Genomic DNA, 21,011 nt, shown 5'->3' with positions numbered 1-21,011 from the left:
TGAAAATTCAAAGAATTATTCATGCACTACCAAATAGCACAAAATTGTGCCATTTTGCAGTGCTTCCCAACTGCGTTTTCAGCGAATATTACGGGTATTTTCTGTCAAGGCGAGACCATAGATGTTATTGTCTCACTATGTAGAAAATACAAGAAGTCACTCGCACTTACCAACCAACCACTGAAAGTTCCAAACCTTGTAAATGGCTGATTTCTTCGGAGAAGAAGTATTCGTGTGTCATTGAGATGTTGGAATTGCCAATGACAATTGCCAATGACAATAACCACCAATATCTGCTGAAAAAACCCCACCAGATTTCAAGGAAATACTCTAGTGGCGACACTGAGTGATCGATATCCAATTTACAATGATTAGCACCAATCCGCTGTAGTCTAAACCACAAAGACTTGGCAGAATGTCCCCGCTGCTAACCCAAACAGCTCTGCGTATTTAGGAGTGTCACAGGTTTTTACAACAAAAGAAAATTAGACATATAGATAATTATTTGCTCTCATTGTTCCGGCTATATCCACATCTTTTCTTTCCCATCTCCTCCCGATGTTCCGCCAGAAATAGGTTGTCCTCCACCGACAGGACCGCTGGAGCCGCCTCCTGTGCGACCAGCCTTCTTCCCGCCTCCTCTGTTCCCACTTCCACCGGAACTTTTACCTCCACAGACGGCAAAGACAATGATCTCGATGATGAAGACTAAGAAGCAAATGAGGAAGCCAAGAAGCAGCATGAAATAGACACCCTGCAGGTCGTTGACGGTGAAAGAAAACACACCCTGTCGCTCCCACGTGGTCAAGTTGGCACAGCGGCGTCGAGGTACATCCATCTCCCACCACTCCCGCTGCAGGTCTTCCAGAACTCCGGAGTCACGCAGCGTCTCGATGGCGTACGATAGCTGATCGCGAAGCGGCGAGTTTGTCTGAACGGCCAAGGCGTAGGTCGTACGCACCAGGTAGCCGCCACTTACGATCAGGTTGCAAGGAGGCTTGCTTGCGTGGTAATCGAGTTCGCCAGCTTCTCCCAAAAAGGCGTACATGCCATTGCTGTTGCGGACACGCTCAACGCCTTCGGTGACGTTACTCACAAACACAGAAGGATTTGAAGAAAACATGCGCTGCCAGATGCGGTTGTACTCAGGAATGCTCGACTTATAGAGATACCAATAGATAGAGCCATCGTCGACGGTACCGAAGTCGGTATCATGCTGGTTAAGGAGATCATTTGGTGTCCGGACGTACACCAGACGCTTGTTGGTGTTGATGAAGTAGGTGAGGTTGAAGAGGTAGAGGAACACCATGACCAAGGTGAAAACCCACCAGAAGGCTGTCAAGGTGCGCCCGGCGTTGGAGCGGGGCGAGTTGTCGTAGCTCTGCATGAACATGGTGGTGGCGCAGAACCAGAACGAATTCTTGAGGTTGAAGTTCTTGCCATTCTCCTCGAAAGTCTCGCCACGCTCCGCGGCAGCCTGCCATTCGTAGGGGTCAAAGTAGTTGAAGAGGAAAAGGAGCAACGCGACGAGGCAGAAAACGATGAAATTGATGAACCAGACCTCGATACCGTAGGGGTACATGAGACGGAACACGTAGTGGTTGACAGTGTATGGATTCTTGAGTAGGAGCTTCACACCTCCACTCATGAAAGAGTAGGTGAAATCGACATCCTCTTCACGCTCGTCGGTCACGGTCAGGGGGCCTGCGGCGATGTCGGCTTTCTGCAGTTGAGAAGATGAAAGAGGCATTTCTGTCACACCTATGATTTGGCAGTTGTTTGGTATTTGTACATAATCTCCTAGAATTTCGTTACGTTTAGAAGAAAATTCGGGTTTTAGGCATTGCCATCTAGAAACACCAAAATATTTTGAAGCCATCTACATCTTTAGCAAATTAACATTTTTTTTTTGCTTTACAACAAGGAGTATATATTATCCCAACATTTAAAACCTGCTCAGTTTCGTCAATGTTGATAATCAGTGCTAAAATAATGCAGGATTTCATGGATAACCAATATGAAACACCAAATTCTATTCTGAATGACATTATGTGGAGAAGAACACTCATGCTAAGACAGCTACTTGCTAGAAACTTTGTAGTTTGAACAAAGTGCCACGGCTTGGAGCGATATAAAATGTCATATCCCTTTCTCTCTCTTCAGTCGAGATGGTCTTTGCAAATCAAGTGCTATTACTGTTTCCCCACAATTACAAAAAAAAAAATAATAAATAAATAAATGCGCATATCTAACCCTATGCTGGCGGGAGCACACCGATAAGTTGACATATCATGATAACCAAAGTACAAAAATCATAGCTGTGTTCGAATCCTCTTTATGAGTAAGAAGAAAAGGAAATGATACCAATCTTACCCTGCGAACCACCTCGCCGATCATCCCATCCCACTCATGGCTAAAGACGTCCTTGTTGCCATATTTGCCGTCAGGCACGAGCTCTACTTCGTAGTCGAAGTCAATACCACGCATGTTGGACTTGATCCTGCTGAGGAGGTCCATGATGTAACCCTCGTAGCGGTCGTTGCCCGTGTAAGTGCTCTGGCGGTAGTTGAGGCGTGCGAGCTCAGCGGCGCGTTTCTCTCGCAAAAAGAGGAACGGTTCGGCCTAAAATTATCAAAGGAAAGTAAAGACCTTAGTATACTTTCGTGCATTTTCGTGTGTTTGAAGCGGCAAGTGAGATTCATATGGGAAAAACAAAGGATAGAGGAAAGCCCATGTACACTAATTTTACCTATCTCGATATGCCTTTCTCCTGCAAAGAAATTATCGCGTAGTATCATCTAAAAGACACAGAACCATTGTATTCCAAAGAACCGAAAACCAGACAGCATCGTACATGTCAGTAAATGACTCAAGATGGGGACATGTAAAGTGAAATAACACCTTCCTATTACTTTCTGAAGATCACTTTCTAATCAACCCTTTGTATCATTTCAAACAAAATTGTCCCACTTGATTAACCCTTGTAAAACTACATTATTGAGGCTGGGCATCAACGTACTGCTTAGTACACGACTTTGGTATGTTGGGGGTTAAAACTGACCTCAATCGAGACAACTTTGATCTTGCGGTCATTGCCGTAGTTAAAGGTTGTGACGTTGAGACGACCCTCATTCTCCCACTTTCTATCCCATCTGTCTTCCCAGTAGTCAATGTTCTGTGTCCAGTCGCCTCTCTGTAGCCACGGAGGAAGAGAAAAGAAATATAAGTGATGTAAGAACGTCACATGAAAATGAATGCGAGTTGCAAGTGCATCTCGAGGTAAGTGGTGGGCAGTCAATATTGTTCGAATATTGGCCGATAAGTGGTGGGCAGTCGATATTTTCAGAATATTTACTGGTAAGTGGTGGGCAGTCAATATTTTCAGAATATTGACCGGCCTTATAGGGATGCCACAGGACAATATTGAGTCAGGATTTTATCTAATGCTTGACAGACAATGGATGCTAATGGTCGATACAAATGGGGGGAGGAGATTATGTTGTCTCTGACAAATGAAGCATCAACATCAGATATAGTTTTCTTAATCCAGGATAGCCCCTTCATTGTTGCTCCTGCTTCGTTAGAAAGAGACCCCGTCTTCATCAATACCATAGCGTTATCAGTATACCCATTTATACACCTGGGTCGAGACAGACATTGTGGGTAAAATCATCTTGTCCAAAGATATACTAGTAGTAAGTAGGCACTGGATTCAAACTCGGGATCTCCCGACTGTAAGTCAAATGTCGTATATACTATGCCACAGTGCTTCCACATGTTGATTACATATTCACCTATTATCATATCTCAAATGACGTCATAACTTACTGATATGTTGGACTAGCCCAGTGAAATACACATCACATATGATATGGCTTGCCCCGTTTGGAGACTGATCAGAATAACATCTTCACGAAATCGCGTACATTGTTTAAGACTTCGGACGGCTTCCGCGTGTACAAGAATTTGAAGTAACAAGCTATTCTTTCGTTCATGCTACTATGTGTTCAGCTAACTAAAATCCTGAAAAGATGGCTGTCATCTATCTATCAAAGTACCTTGCAATTGCAGTTTTGGTAATGGTAATGGTTTATATATATAAATTTAAAAATCGTTTGCAGCCATGGAGATTGCTTAATTGCAGAATTTTGTACACTTTCATTTTATAATAACATACATCATCATACAATCATTCTTCCATTGAAATGTAAAACTACACAATCATTATTTTATTAAAAAATGACACCAGATGAGCAAAATTTCAAAATTAACAAAATACACTTGTACATACACATTGGGAGAGCTGATATAGAAATAGCAGCTCTTCAAATAGAAAATAGAAATTTTAATAAACAATATGAAGAAAACCCCTTCCAAAATATGGAAATCATACCTACATCTACGAGATCAAATGGATTGTCCCTGGAAAGTGTAATTTGTTTACTCTATGAATTTTCTCTTTTTATTACTTATATACAATCGTCTTGTACGACTCTAAACGAATGCGTTGACAAAGGACACGTACGATTTGGTCGATGGTCTCGCCCTGGCCGCTCCTAATGGTGATTGTGTAGTTGACCCGGTTGCCATACTCGTCGAAAGCCACGTTTCCGGTGATACCTTCAAAACTAATCTGTGACAAAACCACCAAAGTGAAAATTGCAAGAACTGGAGTCAGAAAATCATGAAACCAAAGTTTCCATTTCATGCATACTTTTACAACTTGCATACAGGATTTTTAAACTATAATAATCATCATGTTACATGCGATGTAGCGAACAGTTCGGTACGAACTAAGCATTCTATAAGCATTATTTGTTAGCAATCTTTAACTCTACATACACGACATAATACTAATTCCTTCAGACAGCACTGAGCACTGAGCAATATCAGTAGAAGGAGATGCATTTACAAAGATATTCAAGAAATTTAACAAAAGTGCAGTATTTGGTAAATAAGTAAAGATATCTACATGACATCAAGAGCTGAAATGACTAACATTTAAAACAAATATTTGCTTTTGAAAATAAGAAAGAATGAGACATCAAGGAAGAGGAAACATAATAGTTATCAAAGAGGTAAAAATGGACTTAAGTCACATAGGTTCATGATACCTGTCTCAGATACATGGAGAGCTCGTTTTCTGCTACTGTCGAGGCGGATGTAGGGCAGGCAGGCATCGGGGTGTCGCCGGGAAGGACGGAGCTACCGGTGGCGCCCCGACGAATTCGTTCCTGCCGATACAGCATGAGCCCGTGACCGACTGCAATGATGGCGTCGAAGGCATTCCGTTCTCTGAAATGCCATTCACCGGTTGGCACGTTCCTTGCTGTCGGTAATGCGTACTGGCGCTCCCGAGTGTAGTTCATGTTGAAGCGGGTGATGTAGGCGTTACTGTCTTCCAAAATTTCCATAAATGCCCGGTCCATCGCCATATCCTACAGGAATACAGAGACCCTTTACTGATTAAACTGTGGTTGTTGTAAGAATAGGTTAAACGTTAATTATCATTAATTTTGACATTCCCTAAGATTCCTCGATCCACGACCGCCTGTTCCTATGAGAAAACGTACACGTTTGCAATATTTCTGAGTTTGACAACTAATAGTAATAACGATAGCAATAATACCAATGTGCCTTACGCTCTCAGGTGATTGGTTGTTTTGAAGCTGTTTTCATAGAAACAACAATCTTAAACTTTTTGATTCAAGTTGAATCAACCACCAACACCTTATAAAAACGAGTCTATTGGACTACAGAGTTATGTCTATGACTCTTAAACCAAAGGCACTATCATTGCTAAGGTGCATCAAGTGAGATGTATAGTTTGTGCCTCCAAATCACTCCAATACTTAGTTTGAATGATATACAGTCAAGCACTACTGCGTACACATTTGACCTTCTCAATATGAATTGAACGTCAGGCATGTTTACAAGGAACTGTTCTCTACTTCTTTGTAGTTTGTGAAATAAATGCTTTTCATTCTTACACGTTACTACACAAACTTCACAGAATCCGTCATATTCCTTGATAAGCTCCCTGTTATTCAATCTGCTGTGTACTATAGTGTATAGAAGCCGTGGTGGCGCAGTGGTTTAGTGGAGAGTGCCCCAGACTCTCAAGGAACCCCAAGTTCGAGTCCAGCCCACAGCGGAAACGCCTTAACCGACACATGCTAAGGTAATAGTAATTACAAGGCCCTAACAAAAAATAGTGCAAGAACTCCCAGGGCTGTCATAGGTGAATAGCACTACTTACCAAGTTACCAATCATCCATGTGTATTCAGGGCCAATGATACCAAGAAGAAGGGCCTAGATGGATATGAGAAAAGAAAACATTCAAGTGATCATGAGAAATGTGCTGCACAGAAGATTGGTTGGTGTAGACAATGGTAATAATAGCAACATAAATCACCAATCAGTGTGCGATTATTCTTGAGAAAAAAAAAGTGGGACAGGTTACACGCTGATACCTAGTGAATTCCATGCTCAAAGCTCATTAGTATAGCAGTTTGAACAATTTATCAGAGGACACAACAGATTTTCCTGAAACCGAAGACTTGGTTTGTGTCGCTATCGTCAGCCGTTGGCCAATGACATGCCATAGACATGATCGGTTCCAAAACCCTGTAACTTATGTCGGTTATAATTGGGGGCTCCCAAAATAAGATATACTGATATACCAGTGCATAAATAAATTGTAAGGCATATTGACGCTCCTAGTTACGGCTGAAATAGTCATTGATATTTGATCCAAAAAAAGAATCCCAAAACCAACAGGTTTATTGGAAATATCAAAGGAGCAGTCACGCTTAATGCACATAATAGATTCCTTGGCAGATCCTTGAAACTGGTTAAAACATTTCGTTCAGATTGCTGCTTGAGATCTGGTACATGCAACAATTTGCGAAATTTTGTTTGTATTTACACACGAAGTGACATAAGGAATGACAGTGAGTCTTTTGCGTCTTGTGATTTTCATTAACTTTTGAACACTTGGATGTTTCGACTAAAATGAATCAGGACAGAACGATCTGGGATTCGCAATCCATACACGAATGCATGTGCATCACACCAAACTAGCGCCACTCTCGCAATTACGACTTCTTACCTGATCGATGGTTGAGCGGAGAATAAGCTCTGACGAGCAGTAGATGAAGATGTTCTTGGAGCCACGTTCTTCGATGAGAGGCACGATGTTGGCGAACTCCTCTTCAATGACGATGGTGGAGATGTTCCACTTGCTCATGGTAGCGTGTTCCATGACGCCTTCCATATTTGCGAATGCTACACGAGATGGAGTTTGTGAAAGAGAAATAGAGAAGACAGGTTTAGAACGGTGATGCAGACTATCGTTCAGCTTACTTGTGGTAAACATAAATTAATCGGTAATGTAATTTTATTTACAGACGAATTCAGGATCGACATAAATCTAGAATGCCGTTCAAGTCACTGACTGTCCATTTTATTAAAAAATCTTCAAAGAAAGCCTAATAGTATACTAGTATCAGGACAAGTATCAGACGGCAAAGTACGTCTTACCTCCACCGTCATCGTAGAGTAGAGTGAAGTTCATCCAGTTAAAGTAGGTGAGGATATCGATGTAGAATTGGGTCATGTCTTCTGGCGAAGGGTGCATCTTGAAGGCTATCGAGCCCGACCCATAGTTGCCCTGGTCGATTGAGAAGACGGGATTGGTGGCGTGGCTGAGAACACCAGCGATGTCGTCGCTCTCAGAGCATCGATCACGGGGCATGATGAGGGCTGAAACCTGAGATGTGGCCACGTGATCACAACCTACAGATGGGGAGAAAAAAAAAATCCAGGCATAACAGATGAAAAATATATGTCAACTATTACATGTAACTATGATGATTCACGGTGCAATTTCTTGCACACCTGTTGCCACGGTTCTTGCACCATGTAATTGCTGGATTCAGGCATGCCACCGTTATGACAAACGTCAGGGGGAAAGACATGTGTTAATGGAGCAGTCTCCATGACAACAACATCAAACTTCCCACTATACTATTGCATCACAAGCTTCTGGAGCTCTCTTCTTTATTTCTGAATGGGTTACCCGCATCAGGAGATCCTCATTATCGTCGTCGTCCTCCTCCTCGTCATCGTCGTCGTCATCATCATCATCATCATCAATATTATCATCATTATTATTATCACCATCATCACCATCATCATGAGATAGGAAGAAGGCTCATTATTATTATTATTACTACATGTATTATTATTATTATTATTATTATTATTATTATTATTATTATTATTGTTATCATCATTATTATCATTATTATCATCATCATCATTATCATCATCATCATTATTATTATACTTATTTATGACAACTACGCGGCATCATTCATAAATGTTTCCGAAACTGCTCTGATCATCAACATTGCAAATGCACTATCTAATTTAATGTAATATATACCTTCTTGTAGTGCGACGTAGACGGAGTTGCTGGGTCTCTCGTTGCCGGCTTCGACGAAGACCAGAGTGTGGACCTCAGAGAGGAAAGTGGTGTTTCGGTTGACGTACCTCACGCCATCTTGGATGATAGTCCTATAGGCATCATCACGGGATGTCTCTGGACCAAACATCGCACCTGGAGAACAATGAAAAAATCACATCACAATAATAACCTGAACTTGCGATATTGTGAAGAAAGTCATAACATGTTTATAGGTCTACACTGTACGGTAGTAGAATGAAAAGAAATGAAAAGAAAGACAGCAACATCTTAATAGAGAAAGTTACAACTCTAATGAAAACAGTTGCAACCATTTTGTCTTACACCAAAGTTGATTTTAATCAGGGATAAATCTGTCAATCATAGCCGATCCGAATGAAACACAAATAGAATAATAGAAGTATTAGAACATACACTGGAGAAGCCGTTTGTCACTCTTTTGTTTCATATATTCCTTTTTCATTGGTCCTCTTGCTAGTGAAAACAAATCCTTAGTAAAAAAAAAAATGATAAAGATATTCATGTTTTCCTCTTATCTTTTTTTTTAACTTCTGTTTATTCATTGATATCCACGAACAGAAAAGAGCTACACTTTGAACGCCATTTTACATGTGTGTCAAAGCGTGTTGGGTAAGATTACATCACTACCGTACCAATATCGCTATAATAAATGATCAAACTAGTAATGGCGCGTCCGCGTTATTTCGAACGTGTGCAGTCAACTTACAATCAAGAGATTTGTCAAATGCAGTGTAACGCGGTACAAGGCACGAACTCAATTCTGTCGCGCAAATAATTACACTGTACATGCGATGTAATCGATGGCACTGAAAACACGTACGTATCAGCCACCTGTCTATACATCGGGCGTTGTCAGTACAGCTTTTGAAATGCATGCCAACATCACACGTCACGGTATACGATTTTTTTTTTTCGGTACATATCTCAGGACAGGGACTAATTAGATTTCTAGCACGCCTAGCTGCACCTTTAACTGCCAGGGCAGTTTATATTTACACCCTCATGCTCATCAATCTCATCATCATGACCAATGGCGAAGAGGTCAAGTGTCAAATTATTGCTAATAAAAAAAAAAATAATAATCTGGTGTGTGTGTGTGTGTGTGTGTGTGTGCTACAAGGTGATGCACGACAGAAAGGAAACGAGTATTTTTTTCATTGCGCTTGGATAAATTATTTGTGATAAGCGCTATATAAATATTGTAGATTATTACTGTGTCATGACAACATGTAATTTGCACGAATCGAGCCAAAGACATTGTATGATGACGCCCTAAATTACTTTTCAATCTGAAACGTTAATTTTTATATAATGCATGGGCCTGTTTTACCGTGCATCCTCTATTTGTACCAGAGATAGATTGTGACTGGTATTGGGAGACAAGCTTACATAATAATTATAGAATAACAGCTACCATACGATCTCGCTGTGACAAGAAGTAAAGAACCCTTAAAACCTCTTTAAAGCTCTTAGAACGCTCTAGGACCCCTTTAAAAACAATTCTTTAATATTGTTTTTATTAAAACTTAATTCCTAAAGGCATAGAAAAGCGTACTGCATCGTCACACCGGACACCGTGTATATCAATTCGAGGAAAACTCCTGCTTGAAAAGTTCATGATATCCCATGATTCAACGGATACATTTAAAAAGGATTCGATTTTAACACTAATAGACCTATAGCTCAAAACGTCCACGTTGGTATTGCACGTACATGTACAATTTCTGTTTGAAGTATCTCTGGCAATGTGCATTTTGTATAATGAAATTGTTCATGCGTTATGTCAGAAAAATACCAAATTTTCCAGCAGCCCCTTTATATTGAATTCATTAACAATGACAGTGATCTACTTACATTTGGGATCTACGGAATATTTACACAACTACTACATTGTAGCCAGTGCTATCAGCTCATCACTTCAAAGGGAGTTGAGAAAAATATGAAGGTGAACTTTTCTCAAAGCCATTCTGATATTCAAAAACTTTTTCACATTGTGAAGGATGAAAATTTGGGAGGCTAATATCAGCTAATAATTATTGCATCAAAGTGAGGCATTAATGCTGATACAAAAAGAAAGAAGTCCACAGAGCGAAAGAAATGATATTAACTGGCTCTAAAATGTCAACAACGTGCAGAGAACTTTTTTCCCCCTATCGGTTAGGATTCTGACACGTCCTTGACATCTGATAGCCGCCATTTTTTTTCTCTGGGAGAACTGACGTATCTTCGTCACTGCGCGTCAGGACACTTTCTCACCGCGACTCTCCGCCCGTATGTGGCCATCAAAAGTGGGTAACAGATGAGGGCACGGCCGGTACATTGTTTTGATTTGCCCGAGATAAAAATACAATCACAAGCTCTTGGTTATGAACCATGAACTTCTATCGCAGGATGGCTACGTGACGGGATTCTCTGCCAAGAAATACGAAGTATAGTGTATGTGACAGGTTTATCGCTTGCAAAGGAATGCTAGTCGCACACCTTGGCTGATGCCAGTGCTTCTGAGCCATTGCTGCGCAGAAAATGAAATCGAACGATAGATTACCAAAAACAACAAACAAACATAACATAACCACTGTCAATAGTGTCTTTACTGTCATTGCTAAATGAAAACATCAGACAGTCCCATGCATCCGGTGCACTTTTTCTCCAACCTCTGTTTAATAATAATTGAAATCCACTTTTATATTTCATTCATGATGTGAAAGTAGCCCTTTCGATGAAGTCATCGACCTGTAGGGGTAACGCTCTTCATGGCACCTACAGCTAAGGGTAAATCCCTCTCACGATTCTCGTGATATCCGAGATCGAAGGAGGTCAAAAATATGTCGAAAGACGGAACTACCGGTCGTTAGCTCCACCTTACACCTCAAGGAGTCAATTCACTGCATACTTTCTGAGCCAATGCACTCAATTTCCGAATACATGTAGCAGATCATCAACAAGAAGGTGAAGCTGGGCGAGTTAGGGGGAAACACCTTTCTCGTAAAATCTAGGAAGTATGTGTGTGATAGATACCACCTTGGTACCTGTTCTATTTTCACAATTCCTTGCTGAAAGATGTTTGTCATCCTCCTCCCCCTCACCTCCCCTCCTCTCCCCCGACATTAATTTGGATCGATATACAGTACGGCTTTAGAGAATCGTGCCGAGGGTTTGACCAAGGAGCTGTTGACTGATAAATGGGTCAAAATAACAGCCTCATGTTTTAGTCGACTACGTTGCTATGGTAACGAGGTGTCAAGCACAGGTAGTTCGATTTTTTTTTTATCTGTAATGTGTATCTGTCAATATTGCCAGCTGTCATGGAAAGGGGATAGAATACATGTATGCCCTACCTATGAATAGATTTCATTTCATGAAATCTATGGAAATTATTTCAAAGGTGATAAGACATTTCTGTGATACCACACAACTTGCCATATCAACAAACTGGACTTACCTGGTGATTTTAGTAACCGAAATAAATGTTGTAATTGCAATAGCTGATTTCAAGTATAATAGATACAATCGTGTATTGGATGATACATGGTTTTTTCGATACAAGTAATCTTTATTATGTTTGTATAATTCAATTCCATGCGTATCACACTCATGAAAGCGTCACGAAGAACGACGATGAATGTCAACTTCTCATTTCGACTACAGCACATCATCTAAGAACATTACAAAGTGATAGTGAATTAACTACAACTTTTATGGATAGTTGTGTGAGTGAAATGGAGCATTTGACTTACGAAAGATAGACATGGAGATTAACATTAAATGAAGATCAAGGTAACAAAGACTTTACAGCAGATAGACATCAGTTTTGGGTTTTTGTTTTTGTTGAGACAATGACAACAATACAATAAGCAAAATAAAACAAAATGTGATTTTTCTTTGTTTTTTGTGCTTGCACACGAGGTCTGCAACACCACTTGCTTTGATCCTACTAGCGACAGTATAAGTCCAGGAATAAGATTCCGATTACATCTGTATGTGAAGATAAAATATTCAATAGCAATGTCGCCCCATACAATTTCTACAATGACTTACGCCTAAAAATGTATAATAATGTTTTAAAGTCGATTGTCTATAAAATATTGAAGATTTTTGACACAACTTATAATGTCATTCATGGTGTACTGTCATGTTTGACAAGAGAGAGAAAGAGAGAGAGAGAGAGAGAGAGAGAGAGAGAGAGAGAGAGAGAGAGAGACCATTGCATTGGACACTGGATAAGTTTTATCCGATTAGTCAAACATTCCGCGATGTTTGTTCCGTCATTACGACTTTCCTGCATTCAAACTTTCCGCGCCCATCAAGAAACAGGTCTACCGATACAAAAGAAGGTATAAAGGCTTACTAATGCAGAAGGATTTATCTTCTTTTCTTATCCCATCCCCGTAAAGGACTATTCTTTGCCCCAACAAACATTTTCCTCTTAAATCGAGACAATCTATATTTTCTCCTCGCTCTCCTTCCTCATTCTTGCGCGGTTCTCGGACCCATTTTGAAATTCGGACAAAGGATGTTATTTCTGGCATCCCTTGAATATGTCACCTTTGACATAGAACTGGGGTAGACGATCGCAATATGCTTCCTCGTGTTTGGCTCCTTATATTCTGAGCTTGAAGAGATAGTAATCTAAAACTTCTCGAGAAATTTATGTGAACGCAGCAACAGGAAAAATAGACTCGAAACTCAAAGGTATACTGTACAGTCAGTATATGTCAAATAGAACAATCTTCTTTACATCCTGTAGAGCTAAGTTTGGGTTTGGGATGCATAACAACTTACATTTAAAAGAAAATTAAATTCATGAGAACAGGAGTGCCATCATACAGTATAAAGACTATACAGCCACCTTATTTATGTGTAAAGCACTTCTACTGCATAAACCTTACAGTTACATACATACAAATGACTTGCCCTAGCATCTAGAAATGTGCACAACGCACAGTGAATATAAACCCAACCCAGCGGTTACATCGTGTTTATTGAATGTACACCATGACACAATCAACCATCGCTACCTTTCATTGCTGGAAAATAATGATTTGAATTCAACACACGTATTCATTGGAGGTCGCATCATAATAGTGAATCCATGCCGATTACCGAACAATACATCACAGTAGCGCATGAAGGCAGACTCGTGGGAAACATGTCCTAAATTCGTGATCTCTCTTTGTATGCGCATTTCAATGCGAAACCAGGGAGACATACCAATGCATTTCCCCCTATTCTGATATCTAAGACAAAATCCTATTGAATACTGTTACACAAAGCTGTTTTGCTTAGCTGTGACTCTTTTTTTTTCTCTGACTTACGAAAAACTAGTTCAAAATTGGTTGGGGAAAATAATTTAGTCGATGATTCCCTCCATGCACAATGATAGTGACGCTCTACATGTATGTCATTGCATAATCACCTTTATCCTGCTGTATTCGTTAGTTGCTATTTGTATAACCTCATCGTCTGAAGACCATAACTACAATGTATTACATTCATACGTATGTTCCCAGAAATTGCGATAATGCATGTGATCGCAAAGTAATAAATTGTAACATTGCGTAGACATAGGCAAAAGAGCTCTGCCAAGGGAAATGTGGTTAGCAGAGGAAATAATTGTATTACTTTTGAGAACCAATATAACTTATAGAAGGGCCTCTGTCATGGAGTTGGTTGCCTTTCCAGGACTATAGACTGTATCAACACAGGATCTACACGGTCCTGCCAAGGAGGTACAGAGATGTACAAAGACTACAAGGAGGCATGAAAGGCGAGCTCCCCATCGATACTCCTTGCTCCTACAAACCAAAGAATTGCATTTCCTTACATTTTAATGTTATACGCTTAACTATTCCTACTAATCAATCAATTAATGACTACAATGTCTTATGAAAAAAAAATCCGAAGAGGATTCCTGGTAGTAATCGAAGTATCGAGACAACACAAATGGTATAAACCGCACGCACCATTTTCCACAATAGCAACAAATAAATGAATCATCCTGCAAGTTGGTAGAATTCCGTACTTTCAATTACCAATCTAGCAGCACAACTCACCTGAGGCAGAGAAAGTCACAACAGAATACATAATTATTGTTATTCATTCGTACTAATAATGGATCATTATTTTTGCGACACCTTGGTATTATCGTTACGGACTTTATGTTATCAATCTGTTATCTCCTTTTCTCATCATTCATTGCAATTGACAAACAAGACAAAAGCACGAAGTACCAATATTTCCTTACAAAGTATATCAAGCATATCAAATAATGTACATGTATTTTTAGCATTATCATTACTAAATTAAGCATATATTTTGACGTTAGATGGGCTTGTTTACTACAAAAGAAGATTAGTATGCTGGTATAATTAGTTACAAACGAAAGAGTAACGATGGTCTTCTTTAACTCGTGCAACATGGAGCAATGGTGCTCGCAGGCGCTCGCAATAATACAGGGAGGTGGCTATTGCCACCTCCCTGCTATTGCTGTACCACGTACGTTCAGTTCACAGGGCTTTGCTGTGCCCATTGCTTTCGTAGTAGGGGATCCATTTTCGACGGATGCATTGTAGCCTGTGGGCTTTGTTCGGTGCAAGATGATCCTAGAGCTAATTTGGGACTTTGTTCGAATCTTGGTCTTGTCGTACCAGGAGCCTATTGTTGCAGTCTCTATTCATGTTCAGAAAGGCGTAACATCCACATAGACCCAGTTTTTCCGACTGGGTCACCACACCACAATAATATGCTTCTCGCCTTTTTTTTTTTTTTTTTTTTTTTTTTTTGGGGGGGGGGGGGTCGAAGATAGGAGGAAATGGTTGAAGGGGTACGAATTCAGGGTGGGGTTAATCTCAAAAGGCTAACAGGAGGGGGCGATGTTTCAGTTTGGGTCGAATCGGCAAGATAGAAACATTGGCAATTCCGATATCTAATACCGATGAGAGTCATGACCTAACATGAAAATACATCATGTGATTATCAAACCAGTTAGGTCCCTATCTTATTGAGTCCATGTATTTACTATTTTTCCATTCTAACAAACGAGGTAACTTTCACTAAGAAAAAAATATAGGCATCCCTTTCGCGCAATACCAGAAGTAAACTACTCAGATTGAAAGAAGAAAATACAATACCCAATACTTTACGCATTCGTTCACATTATCTTGAATACAGTAACACTAAACTCTTGTCTCGATCAGGATAATAAGCGTGTAATTAACTTTGCTGGTTTTGAGTTCACCTCATCGTAAAGCACAACAAAATTAGAACGCCTCATGGATTCTCACATGTCATATCGTTTCTAGAATATCTTTTTCCCTTTTCTGTGGTTGACGGAAATGAAATGACGAAGAGGATGACATTTCACCCGGGGAATGTTATCAAAATAAAATTGAGGGTTGAACCAGGAGAATTTCTGGTTCATGACAGCCCAATCCCTTCAGAAGTCTTCGGGACTTTACTCTCCTAAATCCCCTTATTCCCTAATTTCCCCAGGATGAAAGAAAGAATCTCAGAAAGAGAGAACATTGAAGCTCACGAAGTCTGGCTGGTATACCACTCCAAATACTCTATGATATCTCAACCAAAACTCTATACGCTTGTGTCTACGTCTCAGCTCATAGAATGCATATTGCCGATAAAAATCTGGAAATGAGATTATAATACCAAAACTGTAGTTTACAGACAAACTAATGTAGGCCTATATGTGACCAGGGAGGTGGTCCACCTCCCTGGTGTGACCACGCTTATATCGTGTTAAGGCAGGTTCCAGTTTATAACGAAATATGACTGAACTTTCAGAAAATAAAATAAACTTACATATACATTCAAAACCATCTTGCTGTTTTTCTATCATGATGCATATGTGAGTCAAATTTTATGAAGGTTCTCAAAGTTTTTCGAATCTCTTACACACACTAGCTGGTATTACCAGACCTACATATCGACGTGCAAATGGAGATACAGGGCTACATGCATTCTTGCCAGTATTGACTCTTGAGACAAAAAGAAAAAAAAACACAGTTTGATCGATATGCAAATTAGTGTCTAGCATCGGCCGAATGTGCGCAGTGAAATATGAATTAGAGCATATGGCTTGAAGCATGCCACTAGAATGATTTGTTTGGCTTGATACCGACTATATATTGTTGTACATTTATAACCCAATGCCTTCACCAGTTGTATTCGTTTGGGTACTGAATAGGGTAAAAAAAAATGTCCATAGACAATCGCATTTACGGCTTCAAATCCTAGGAAACTGTGATGAGACTTGGCTTTGATTGATGACTACCAGTGATGCCTTTTAGAAGTCTTCAGGGACGAGTTGACAAAGCCAGTAGTGTGAGGGTCAAACTAGCTGTGACCTCACGGGAAACTCTCGGGGCACGTTGCGGTTGACACCGGTCACCGTAAGGATGGCCCCTAGCTGCCATAACGGGTTCGCATCACACGTCCCAGCATTCTCTTATAACATCTAATATGGCACGATGCGAACTATTCGCCTCAATGGGATGCACACTTAAATGTATTTTCATGAGTTTTCTTCCATCAATTTATAATGGGGGAAGATGGTTGAATACACCCATGGCTATAGTGGCAACCTGCTGGCATCATGCTTTTACTCTGAAAATTTTGATTGGCGATAATTCATTATCTTTAGTCCCACATTGTCGAAGGAAGCCAATATTATGATAAAACGAATGATGGCCATGATATATGTAAAGAAGGAATGACATCTGTTTATAAACTCATAATAATATGTGAAAACACTAATCCCACCTGATTTTACTGTTTTGTGAACAGACACTATTGACACAACATAATCGATGATAAAACATATTACATAGCGTGTGAATATTGGACGAGCATATTAAAATACCTACATACACTGTATGCTTGCAGCCGCTTCCTTCAAGTCGAAGAGTACTGCATTATAAATCTCCCACTTTCTGTCTTCCTAGTAGTGCCCCCCCCCCCTTTAAATTTGACGTTCTTTGTTTCGGTTCTCTTATCCGATAACAAGCAATTATTATTAGATTTAATCATAATTCGACATTGTCGTGAAATTGCAGTTTCATATTTCCTGGCTGAATACCACCAAAAAAATGATGGTTTTACGTAAAAAATATTAAAAGGGTTACAAAATAATGAGAGTATACACGCTGCGTTTTACGATGTGTAGATCACACGTCTCAAACAGGGCGTACAGCATGGTCCACTGATTTTTTGACACTATCGTGTAAAATTGGTTCTATAACTTCTAGCTGCGTTCTCTTTCTGCCTGGTGTTGGTAACACCTTGGAACTCGTTGAACTTTTAAAAGGATTCCTTACCCTTAGGGTGCTGGACTAATCCCGACAAATTGGCGCTTTCTCCAGGTCTCTAAAGCATAAGGTCCACATTGTTCATCAACACAGCAGGTATCTACTGTCGTCAAACTAGCAATGTCTACATCGGATGTTACATGGGACTCTCGGGAGCCACAACTTAATCCTTAAATCCCCAAAGCACGTGTAGCATCAACAATGGAGATTTTGAAGCATTGTGTAACAGTGTCAACTTCAAGACGTGAACTTATTTAGAGCAGATTTTCAGTGACGTTTTTATTTTCCCACACATGATAGTGTGACAATAGAGGGATTCAGAATGTAAAAGAAGCGGAACACGTGCTGGTGGGGTAGATTATTTTCCCATTCTTCTGAAAACACAAACCGTGAATAATATGATAAAGCCTTCTTCTCACTAATGCATGTATATATTTCGATATTGATGACACTTCACATGACAATCTTCAACGCCATGATCTGGAATTTGCAATGTTTTCTAGTCATCACTGTACGTGTATATACATCAACATTGCCTAACAAATGTTTCCCCTCATACGTACAACATAGTCAGCTCTGGCACAGAAACGCCTACCATTATAGGCATAATATCCCAACACATTTGCTCGTTTGTTTGTTTGTTTGTTTGCATGTTTTGCTTGGTTTTCCGAAAACATTATGTTCCTTTTATAGAGGAAGTCGTAAAATCATGCATTCTTACATGTAAACCTCAAAAGACTGGTATAAATGCAACTATAAAGAATTTAGTACAGCCGATGTATCGTACTGCCCGAAGGACTACTATCTAAACAAACACACACACACACACACGTAGTGATTCACACACATACGACGCATCAATATCGTAATTTTTAAGTTGATAAAAATCCTCCATGTCAGCGAAAGTGTAAAGACCGTTTCCATGCCAACAGGTTACTAGGGCAAAGGTGAGTTTGCACTCGGTCAAATTTTCACCTCTTCCGTCTCTAAGGACCCCCCCCCCATCCTCCTCCTCGTGCTCTCCTTCCGTTATTCTCCTCATCCTTCTCTTCAATATTCATACAAAACGTGTGTTTACAAGCAGCAGTGGAAGCACTGAGCCACGACCGGACACGCGCGATCACATCAAAGAGGATTTCTCAACGTGCAGCAGGCTCACGACATGAACAAATCGAAAAATGGGAATAAACGAGGTGGAATTTCTGGAATTTCGACGTCATTATAGCTACCTGTGTCTGTTTACAAACATCTCACGTTCCCTGTATTAAATGAAGACGAAGCAACAAATGATTTCATTGACGTTATACAGAGAAGTGGGGAATCGCGAGTTCTACAGTTATTAGACTTGAAAATTTTCTGAGAATGTCCAATTGGATGTCATATCAGGAGGAGCTGTCTTCAGGTGTTATCACTTTTGGTCATCTAGTGATTAAGTATTGTCGATACACTTTGTATTATCATCAGAACCAGAATGACTGCGAAACATTGTACCGAATCTTCAGGTGGTACCCACCCCCCCCCCCCCAAAAAAAAAAAAGAGAGAGAGAGAGAGAGAGAGAGAGAGAGAGAGAGAGAGGCGAGGCGAGAGTTTAGAAGCAAACAGATAAATAGATGAAATTTAAAGAACTGAGGAAGTGGTAGTATATCAGGACATTTGCAGGAGGCTTTCAACCTTTCCTTCGCGTCATCATTAAATTATTAATAATAATCTTATCCATGCAAGTCTATTCGAATGGTATCATCAATAGGTACAAAGGAAGGAATTTCGATGGAAACAAATGTATTCTTACAGGTTTCAAATGCATACCAGAGACCTGCAAGGCAATACACAATGACTGCACATATACACATCTGATCACCTCTGATTACGCCATTTTGAATTTTAAAGTAGCCGTTTGGAAATTGTACTGCTTCTGTGCCTAGCGCGGTCGAATCAAACAAGAGCATGTACATCTCATTTGCATATTGAAAACCCAGAAAATGGCACGACAGAACGCCCCTTTCATTAACATCACAAAGGATTATGACGTCATCCTCTCGTGCTGTTGCTGTTCCGATTGGGCATAATATGTAATGAGCTGTGAATACACGCCATGTTATGAATGCGTGCTCTGGGAAGCTGAAATTTCGAACGTAAATTTGGAATCCCTCCACCTATATCTGACATTATATGGTGCAAGAAATCTTCATACTACGATCTTAATACACGTAACAACTGGACAAACAAAACATTCGCACAGTGCAGTTAACCATCTCCGTTGACATGGCGTCAGGTAACTACGTTACCCATCATAAATTAGCAACGGACAATGATGTCAAATGAATTCTCTACTTTCAAACCAACTTTACATTCATAAATAACAGGTTGAAATATACATGAAGCACTCTTACTTATTCCTACATCTGCCGACTCCGTCACCCAGATGCAAACGGCAACGAATATTAGAAATTGGTAAGTCCTTCCACATCCGGATTCCTCTTTCCTCTTGCTTCTCCGCGATCTCGCCATCTTCTTTCGAGCACTAGTTCGCCTCCTTACTCCAAACGAAGTGTCATACAAGGCAAAACACACCCCTGATGTTGGAGAAACTGTAGATCACAGATCTTTGATGTGATTTTCAAGACACCTCTGCAAATCAAATTTGGTTTCACTCATTTAGGTACCTTCACTAAACAACGCCAATTTTGGCACAGTCGTCTGCACGCAGGTCCGATTCCACGGCAAGAGGACGAGATGTAAAAATCGTCGATAGCAGAAAAGCGAGAAAAAAATCCAACCAAAGCCGCCCGCCAAGCTGGAATGCGGGGACAGACCACTTTCCACTCAAGGGGGTTTCAAGATGTTCCGAGCGAGCTGAACGAAAAGTTTCGCACACGAGGAACGATTAATGAGCTCGTGACGAAACAAAAACTACTCAACTATAAACAAAAGACGTCGCGCGACATGCATATTCATTACAATGTAAATTCGTTCGCTCCGTAGGCGGGGCTATTATCAAGAGGCGTGCCCGGCGTCAGCATGTCGGTGACTTGTGGTGAAATACAGTCATCACTTTCAAATTTCAAACTGTTCTCCTATCTTTGTGATATTTGAAGACGACTTGAGAAGTGATTGGTCGTGGGTGCAAAACTAACAAAAGAAATAACCCTGTAAATCTTCTGGCTTCCTCTCCATGAATCT

General features: G+C 40.2%; 1 protein-coding gene across 1 annotated transcript; it reads right to left on the bottom strand.

Moving 5' to 3' along the window:
* Positions 1–318: 318 nt before the first annotated feature.
* On the bottom strand, positions 319–20,540 carry LOC140230817 (glutamate receptor 3-like). Its single transcript, XM_072310958.1, has 10 exons — positions 20,222–20,540; positions 8,451–8,624; positions 7,544–7,798; positions 7,113–7,288; positions 6,260–6,313; positions 5,115–5,438; positions 4,526–4,633; positions 3,062–3,193; positions 2,374–2,622; positions 319–1,723 (listed from the first exon to the last, which is right to left on the bottom strand). The coding sequence occupies exons 1-10, from the start codon at positions 20,337–20,339 to the stop codon at positions 524–526; spliced, it is 2,790 nt and encodes a 929-aa protein (XP_072167059.1). The 5' UTR covers positions 20,340–20,540; the 3' UTR covers positions 319–523.
* Between the last annotated feature and the right edge of the window lie 471 nt (positions 20,541–21,011).

Source organism: Diadema setosum, chromosome 7 (genome assembly GCF_964275005.1).
Source record: "Diadema setosum chromosome 7, eeDiaSeto1, whole genome shotgun sequence".
NCBI classification, from domain to species: domain Eukaryota; kingdom Metazoa; phylum Echinodermata; class Echinoidea; order Diadematoida; family Diadematidae; genus Diadema; species Diadema setosum.
This window is presented reverse-complemented; position numbering and strand designations above follow the sequence as displayed.

Coding starts and splice junctions, on each gene's coding strand:
- LOC140230817 (XM_072310958.1), bottom strand. CDS start 20,339: ATGGCGAGATCGCGGAGAAGCAAGAGGAAAGAGGAATCCGGATGTGGA. Junction 7,799..8,450: donor CTACGTCGCACTACAAGAAG/GTATATATTACA, acceptor CCCCATCTGTAG/GTTGTGATCACGTGGCCACA. Junction 2,623..3,061: donor TCAAAGTTGTCTCGATTGAG/GTCAGTTTTAAC, acceptor TGATAATTTTAG/GCCGAACCGTTCCTCTTTTT.